Source organism: Passer montanus, unplaced genomic scaffold, assembly GCF_014805655.1.
Source record: "Passer montanus isolate IOZ18808 unplaced genomic scaffold, ASM1480565v1 scaffold1452, whole genome shotgun sequence".
Classification (NCBI taxonomy): Eukaryota; Metazoa; Chordata; class Aves; order Passeriformes; family Passeridae; genus Passer; species Passer montanus.
In genome coordinates, this window is record NW_024361519.1 from 1 (window position 1) to 8,491 (window position 8,491).

Here is an 8,491-nt window from a genome sequence, read left to right on the forward strand (position 1 = left end):
CGGCGGCGGCGGCGGGCGCGGGGCCCGGCGGCTCCAGCAACGTCCCCGCCTTCCTCACCAAGCTGTGGACGCTCGTGGAGGATCCCGACACCGACTCGCTGATCTGCTGGAGCCCCGTGAGTGCCGGGGCACCGGGAGGGATCCCCGGCAGGGCGGGGAGCGATCCCCGGCTCGGCGCGGCCCGGCCCGGCCCAGGCCTGGCCTGCGCCCCGCGGCCCCTCGGGGGAATTCCCGCGAAAAAAGCATTTTTCCCGCGAAAATCCCCGCTTTTCGCGGGTTTTCCGCGCGGGAATGTGGGAGATAAGGAGGGAAATAAAAACGTCAAAACGGCGGGAAGGGCTGGGGCGACCTTTGGAGCGGGTTAAAACGGGAGCCGCTAATTAGGGAATAATGAGCTGGGAGTAATTTAGGAGTTGTGGGAAGGCCGGGAGGAATTTTGGGAATACGGAGCAGCTGGAAGAAGGCTGGGAATTTTGGGGAGGCGCCGCTGGAGAAGGGGAATTCCAGGAGATCCTTTTCCAGGGGTTTTTCTGGGAGAGCTGGAGAGGGGTTTGGGATGGCAAACGGGAATGGCTTCCCGTGGAAAATTGGGATTTTTGGGATGGAATTCCCAGAGGATCCCATCCCTGGGAGTGCCCCTGGCCCGGCCGGATCAACTCAGGGTATTGGGAAGTTCCCTGCCCGTGGTGTGGTTGGAACGGGATGATCCCAAAAATCCCTCTTTGGGGATCCCAAAGGCCAAAGCTTTCCAGGATCCCATGGGCAGGATCCCAGGGACAGGATCTCAAGCCCAGGATCCCAAGACCAGGAATCCATGGCCAGAATTCCTCTCCAGCATTCCACTGACAGGATCTCTGCCCGTGGTGTGGTTGGAACGGGATGATCCCAAAAATCCCTCTTTGGGGATCCCAAAGGCCAAAGCTTTCCAGGATCCCATGGGCAGGATCCCAGGGACAGGATCTCAAGCCCAGGATCCCAAGACCAGGAATCCATGGCCAGAATTCCTCTCCAGCATTCCACTGACAGGATCCCTCTTCAGGTTTACAAGGCCAGGATCCCATGGGCAGGATCCTGAGGTCAGGATTCCATGGATCCCTCTGTGGGGTTCCATGGACCCTCCTATGGACAGGATCCTTCTCCAGGATTCCATGGACAGGATCCCTCTCCAGGGTCCCTCTCCAGGATCTCATGGCCAGGATTCCATAGACAGGATCCCTCTCCAGGGTCCCATGGATGGGATCCCTCTCTAGGATCCCTCAGTCAGGATTCCCTGTCCAGGATCCCTCTTCAGGATCCCAGGGATGGGATCCCTCTTCAGGTTCCCATGGGCAGGATCCCATGGCCGGGATCCCATGGGTGCCTCTGTGGGATTCCATGGATCCCTCCTATGGACAGGACCCTTCTCCAGGATCTCAAGCCCAGGATCCCTCTTCAGGATCCCTCTCCAGGTTCCCATGGGCAGGAATCCAAGGCCAGGATACCAAAGGCAGGATACCCCATGGATGGGATCCCTCTCTAGGATCCCTCAGTCAGGATTCCCTGTCCAGGATCCCTCTTCAGGTTCCCATGGCCAGGATCCCATGGCCGGGATCCCATGGGTGCCTCTGTGGGATTCCATGGATCCCTCCTATGGACAGGACCTCAAGCTCAGGATCCCACGGCCAGGGTCAGGATCCCAAGGCCATGATCCTAATGCCAGGATCCCATTGACAGGATCCTCCTCCTCTCGGATCCCATGGACAGGATTCTCCTCCAGGATCCCATGGCCAGGAATCCATGGAGAGGATCCCACGGCCAAGATCCCATGGATCTCCAAATTCCATGATCTGTCCTATGGACAGGATTCTTCTCCAGGGTCCCAGGGCCAGGATTCCAAGGCCAGGATTCTCCTCCAGGATTCCATGGCCAGGATCCCTCTCTAGGATCCATCGGCCAGGATTCCAAGGCCAGGATTCTCCTCCAGCATTCCATGGCCAGGATCCCTCTCTAGGATCCATCAGCCAGGATTCCAAGGCCAGGATTCTCCTCCAGGATCCCATGGACAGGATCCCTCTTCAGGTTGACAAGGTCAGGATCCCAAGCCAGGATCCTACAGCCGGGTTCCCATGGCCAGGATCCTTCTCCAGGATCCCAAGGTCAGGATCCCATGGATTCCTCTGTGAGATTCCATGGATCCCTGCTACGGGCAGGATCCTTCTCCAGCATCTCAAGCTCAGGATCCCATGGCCAGGGTCCCCTCCAGGGTCCCATGGCAAGGATCTCAAGCCCAGGATCCCAAGGCCAGCATTCCATGGCCAGGATCCCACGGACAGGATCTCCCTCCAGGATCCCATGCCCAGCATTCCATGGACGGAATCCCATGGACAGGATCCTCCTTCAGGATCCCAAGGCCAGGTTCCCATAGACGGGACCCTCCTCCAGGATCCCATGGACAGGATCCCTCTCCAGGTTCCCATGGGCAGGAATCCAAGGCCAGGATCCCTCAGTCAGGATTCCCTGTCCAGGATCCCTCTCCAGGATCCCAAGACCAGCATTCCATGGTCAGGATCCCATTGCCAGGATCCCTCAGTCAGGATTCCCTGTCCAGGATCCCTCTCCAGGATCCCAAGACCAGCATTCCATGGTCAGGATCCCATTGCCAGGATCCCTCAGTCAGGATTCCCTGTCCTTCCCATGGGCAGGAATCCAAGGCCAGGATCCCTCAGTCAGGATTCCCTGTCCAGGATCCCTCTCCAGGATCCCAAGACCAGCATTCCATGGTCAGGATCCCATTGCCAGGATCCCTCAGTCAGGATTCCCTGTCCAGGATCCCTCTCCAGGATCCCAAGACCAGCATTCCATGGTCAGGATCCCATTGCCAGGATCCCTCAGTCAGGATTCCCTGTCCAGGATCCCTCTCCAGAGTTCCATGGTCAGGATCCCTCTCCAGGATCGTAAGCCCAGGATCCCATGGACAGGATCCCATGGTCAGGATTCCATGCACAGGATTCCATGGATCCCTCCTATGGACAGGCTTCCTCTCCAGGATCCCAAGCCCAGGATCCCTCTCCAGGATCCCAAGCACAGGATCCCTCTCCCGGATCCCATGGCCAGGATCCCATGGACGGGCTCCCATGGACAGGATCCCAAGGCCAGGCTTCCTCTCCAGGATCCCAAGCCCAGGATCCCTCTCCAGGATCCCAAGCACAGGATCCCTCTCCCGGATCCCTTGGCCAGGATCCCGAGCCCATCATCCCTGGCAGATCTCTGGGATCCAGGACCCTTTTCCCTCTCCGGGATTCTCCTGCCCAGCCCAGCTCTGTGCTCCTGCCTGGGAACAGCTGGGAGAGGGGGATCCAGGAGATCCCTGAACCCTCCAGGGGGATCCAGGAGATCACGGAAAACCTCCCAGGGGGATCCCAGGGATTCCAGGGCCTTTCCCTGGAGGATCCAGGAGATCCCAGGGGCTTTTCCAAGGGGAATCCAGGAGATCCCGGAACCCTCCCATGGGGATCTCTGGAGGAGATCCCAGAGCCTTTTCCAAGGGGGATCCCAGAAACCCTCCAGGGCCTTTTCCAGGGGGATCCAGGAGATCCCAGGGGGATCCCAGAGCCCTCTCCAGGGGGATCCAGGAGATCCCAGGGGGATCCCAGAGCCCTCTCCAGGGGGATCCAGGAGATCCCAGGGGGATCCCAGAGCCCTCTCCAGGGGGATTCAGGAGATCCCAGAACCCTCCAGGGCCTTTTCTAAGGAGGAATCCAGGAGATCCCAGGACCTTTTCCAGGGGGATCCAGGAGATTCCAGAGCCCCTCCCAGGGGGATCAAGGAGATCTCAGGGGGATTCCAGGGCCCTTTCCAAGGGGGATCCAGGAGATCCCGGAACCCTCCCAGGGGGATCCTGGAGATCCCAGGACCTTTTCTAAAGGGGATCCAGAAGATCCCAGGGCCTTTTCCAAGGGGGATCCTGGAGATCCCAGAGCTCATCCCAAGGTTTTTTCCAGGGGGATCCCAGGACATCCCAGAGCCTTTTCCAGGAGGATCCTGGGGATCCCAGAGTCTATTCCTGGAGGATCCAGGAGATCCCAGGACCTTTTCCAGGGGGATCCTGGGGATCCCAGGACCTTTTCTAAAGGGGATCCGGAAGATTCCAGTGTGATCCCAGAGATCCCAGAAACGCTCCCAGGGGGATCCCGGGGATCCCAGAGCTCATCCCAAGGTTTTTTCCAGGGGGATCCCAGGAGATCCCAGAGCCTTTCCCAGGAGGATCCTGGGGATCCCAGGGTCTATTCCTGGAGGATCCAAGAGATCCCAGGACCTTTTCCAGGGGGATCCTGGAAAATCTCCAGGGCCTTTCCCAGGGGGATCCTGGAGATCCCAGGGCCCTTTCCAAGGGGATCCGGGAGATCCCGGAACCCTCCCAGGGGGATCCTGGGGATCTCTGGAGGAGATCCCAGGAGATCCCAGAGCCTTTTCCAAGGCGGATCCCAGAATCCCTCCAGGGCCTTTTCCAGGGGGGATCAAGGAGATCCCAGAAACCCTCCCAGGGGGATCCCAGGGATCCCAGGTCAAAACCCCCCAAAAATCCCAAATAAACCCCCCAAAAATTCAAAAAAATCCCCAAAAAATCCCCCAAAAATCCCCCAAAATCCCAAGAACTCCCCAAAAATCCCATAAAATTCCCGATTTTTCCCGTTTCCCCCCAGAGCGGGAGCAGCTTCCACGTGCTGGACCAGGGCCAGTTCTCCAAGGAGGTGCTGCCCAAGTACTTCAAACACAACAACATGGCCAGCTTCGTCAGGCAGCTCAACATGTGTGAGTATTCCAGGGAAAAATGGGAATTCCGGGCAAAATCTGGGAATTCTGGGGCCAGCTTCGTCAGGCAGCTCAACATGTGTGAGTAAAATCCTGGAAAAATGGGAATTCTGGGGAAAAATCTGGGAATTCTGGGGCCACCTTCGTCAGGCAGCTCAACATGTGTGAGTATTCCAGGGAAAATTCCAGAAATTCTGGGAATTCTGGGGCCAGCTTCGTCAGGCAGCTCCACATGTGGGAGTAAAACTGGGAAAAATCCTGGAAAATTCCAGAAATTCTGGGGAAAATCTGGGAATTGTGGGCAAAATCCGGGAATTCTGGGGTTCAGCTTTGTCAGGCAGCTCAACATGTGTGAGTATTCCAGGGAAAAATGGGGAAAAAATGGGAATTCTGGGCAAAATCTGGGAATTCTGCGGCCAGCTTCGTCAGGCAGCTCCACATGTGGGAGTGAAATCTGGATTTTTGCCCAGATTTCCCCCATTTTTCCCCATCTATTCCTGAATTTTGCCTGGATTTCCCCCCCATTTCTCCCCCGTTTTTCCCCGCATTTTCCCCTCATTTGTCCCCGAATTTTCCCCCATGCATTCCCAGATTTTTTCCCCATTTTCCCCATGTTTTACCCCGTTTTTCCCCATTTGTTTTTTGTGGCAGACGGGTTCCGGAAGGTGCTGCACCTGGAGCAGGGCGGGCTGCTCAATTTCCCCATTCATTCCCCATTCATCCCCGAATTTTCCCTGTATTTTTCCCCATGCATTCCCAGATTTTTTTCCCATTTTCCCCGTGTTTCACCCCATTTTTCCCCGTGGCAGACGGGTTCCGGAAGGTGCTGCACCTGGAGCAGGGCGGGCTGCTCAATTTCCCCATTCATTCCCCATTTTTCCCCGAATTTTCCCCATATTTTCCCCCATGCATTCCCAGATTTTTTCCCCATTTTTCCCATATTTTCCCCATTTTTCCCCATCCCAGACGGGTTCCGGAAGGTGCTGCACCTGGAGCAGGGCGGGCTGCTCAATTTCCCTGCATTTATTCCCCATTTTTTCCCCATTTATCCCCGATTTATCCCCGAATTTTCCCCATAAATTCCCAGATTTCTCCCCCCATTTTTTCCCATTTTCCCCGTGTTTCACCCCGTTTTTCCCCATTTTTGTGGCAGACGGGTTCCGGAAGGTGCTGCACCTGGAGCAGGGCGGGCTGCTCAATTTCCCCATTCATTCCCCATTCATTCCCCATTTATCCCCTGCTCAATTTCCCTGCATTTATTCCTGCATTTCCCCCATTCATTCCCCATTTTTCCCCGATTTTTCCCCATATTTTCCCCCATGCATTCCCAGATTTTTTTCCCATTTTTCCCATATTTTTCCCATTTTTCCCCGTGGCAGACGGGTTCCGGAAGGTGGTGCACCTGGAGCCGGGCGGGCTGCTCAATTTCCCCATTCATTCCCCATTCATTCCCCATTTATCCCTGATGTTTCCCCGTATTTTCCCCCATAAATTCCCAGATTTCTCCCCCCATTTTTTCCCATTTTTCCCATATTTTTCCCATTTTTCCCCATCGCAGACGGGTTCCGGAAGGTGGTGCACCTGGAGCAGGGCGGGCTGGTGAAGCCGGAGCGCGACGACACCGAGTTCCAGCACCCGTTCTTCCTGCGCGGCCAGGAGCGCCTGCTCGAGAACATCAAGAGGAAGGTCACCAGCGTGAGTCACGGCATTCCCAAAAGTACCTGGGAGTGGGGAGGGAGAGCTCGGGAAAATGGGGAAGAATGGGAGTGAGCCCAATTCCCAAAAATAACCCCAATGGGAATGGGGAGGGAGAGCTCGGGAAAATGAGAAGAGAAGAATGGGAGTGAGCCCAATTCCCAAAAAAAAACCAACTTGGGAATGGGGAGGGAGAGCTCGGGAAAATGGGGGGAAAATGGGAGTGACCAGAATTCCCAAAAATAACTCATGGAAATGGGGAGGGAGAGCTCGGGAAAATGGGAGTGAGCCCAGTTCCCAAAAAAACCCCAACAGGAATGGGGAGGGAGAGGAGGAAAAAAATGGGAGTGACCCCAATTCCCAAAAAAACCAATGGGAATGGGGAGGGAGAGCTCGGGAAAATGGGGAAAAATGGGAGTGACCCCAATTCCCAAAAAAAAAGCAATGGGAGAACTCGGGAGAGGGGGGAAAAAATGGGAGCGACCCCAAATCCCAAAGGAAAAACCAATGGGAATGGGGAGGGAGATCTCGGGAAAATGGGAGTGAGCCCAATTCCCAAAAATAACTGGGAATGGGGAGGGAGAGCTCGGGAAAATGGGGAAAAAAGAATGGGAGTGAGCCCAATTCCCAAAAATAACTGGGAATGGGGAGGGAGAGCTCGGGAAAATGGGGAAAAATGGGAGTGAGCCCAATTCCCAAAAATAGCTGGGAGTGGGGAGGGAGAGCTCGGGAAAATGGGGAAAAATGGGAGTGAGCCCAATTCCCAAAAAAAACCAACTTGGGAATGGGGAGGGAGAGAAAAATTGGGAAAAAAATCTCCAAAAATTCTGAAAAAATCTCCAAAAATTCCTGCAGGTTTCCAGCATCCCAAATTCCCGTTTTTCCTGATTTTTTCCCCGTTTTCCCCCCAGGTGTCATCGCTGAAGGGGAGGAGGTGCGGGTGTGGCAGGACAGCCACGGGGGCACAAAAATCCCAAAAAACCCCAAAATTTCCTTGCAAACCTCAAAAAATTCCCAATAAATTCTTTAAAATTCTTTTAAATTCTCGAAAAAAATCTCAAATACCCTGGAAAGAAATTGCAAAAAAATTAAGAAAAATAGCAAAAAAAACTATTAAAAAATCTGGAAAAAATCGGAAATAATCGGAAAAAAAACCCAGAAAAAATTGGGAAAAAAATCTCAAAAAATTCTGAAAAATTCCTCAAAAATTCCTGCAGGTTTCCAGCATCCCAAATTCCCGTTTTTCCTGATTTTTCCTGATTTCCCCCCAGGTGTCGTCGCTGAAGGGGGAGGAGGTGCGGGTGCGGCAGGACAGCGTGGCGCGGCTGCTGGCAGACATGCAGGCCATGCGCGGCAAGCAGGACAGCCTGGACTCGCGGCTGCTCGCCATGAAACAGTACGGACAAAAAACGGGAATAAAATCCGGGAATTGGGGATAAATCCCGGAATAAAAAATGGGGATAAATCCTGGAATAAATCTGGGAACAGCCACGGGAATGTGGGGATGGAATCTGGGAATGTGGGAATGGCGGCCAGCAGGACAGGCTGGGCTCGCGGCTGCTGCCATGGAACAGTACGGACAAAAAACGGGAATTTGGGATAAATCCTGGATTAAATCTGGGAATGAATCTGGGGATAAATCTGGGAATAAATCCTGGAATAAATCTGGGAACAGCCACGGGAATGTGGGGATGGAATCTGGGAATGTGGGAATGGATTTTGGGAATGACGGCGAGCAGGACAGGCTGGGCTCGCGGCTGCTGCCATGGAACAGTACGGACAAACGGGAATAAAAACTGGGAATTTGGGATAAATCTGGGAATAAAATCCTGGATTAAATCTGGGAATAAATCCTGGAGTAAATCCTGGAATAAATCTGGGAAATGGGAATGGAATGTGGGAATGGCGGCGAGCAGGGCAGGCTGGACTCGCGGCTGCTCGCCATGAAACAGTACGGACAAAAAACGGGAATAAAATCCGGGAATTTGGGATAAATCCTGGATTT

At 54.5% G+C, this 8,491-nt stretch overlaps 1 protein-coding gene across 1 annotated transcript; it reads left to right on the forward strand.

The window, feature by feature from the left end:
* The first annotated feature begins 6 nt into the window (after positions 1-6).
* Positions 7-7,958, forward strand: LOC120498328 (heat shock factor protein 1-like). Its single transcript, XM_039700908.1, has 4 exons — positions 7-116; positions 4,683-4,791; positions 6,350-6,486; positions 7,758-7,958. The coding sequence occupies exons 2-4, from the start codon at positions 4,761-4,763 to the stop codon at positions 7,923-7,925; spliced, it is 336 nt and encodes a 111-aa protein (XP_039556842.1). The 5' UTR covers positions 7-116; positions 4,683-4,760; the 3' UTR covers positions 7,926-7,958.
* The last annotated feature ends 533 nt before the right edge of the window (positions 7,959-8,491 follow it).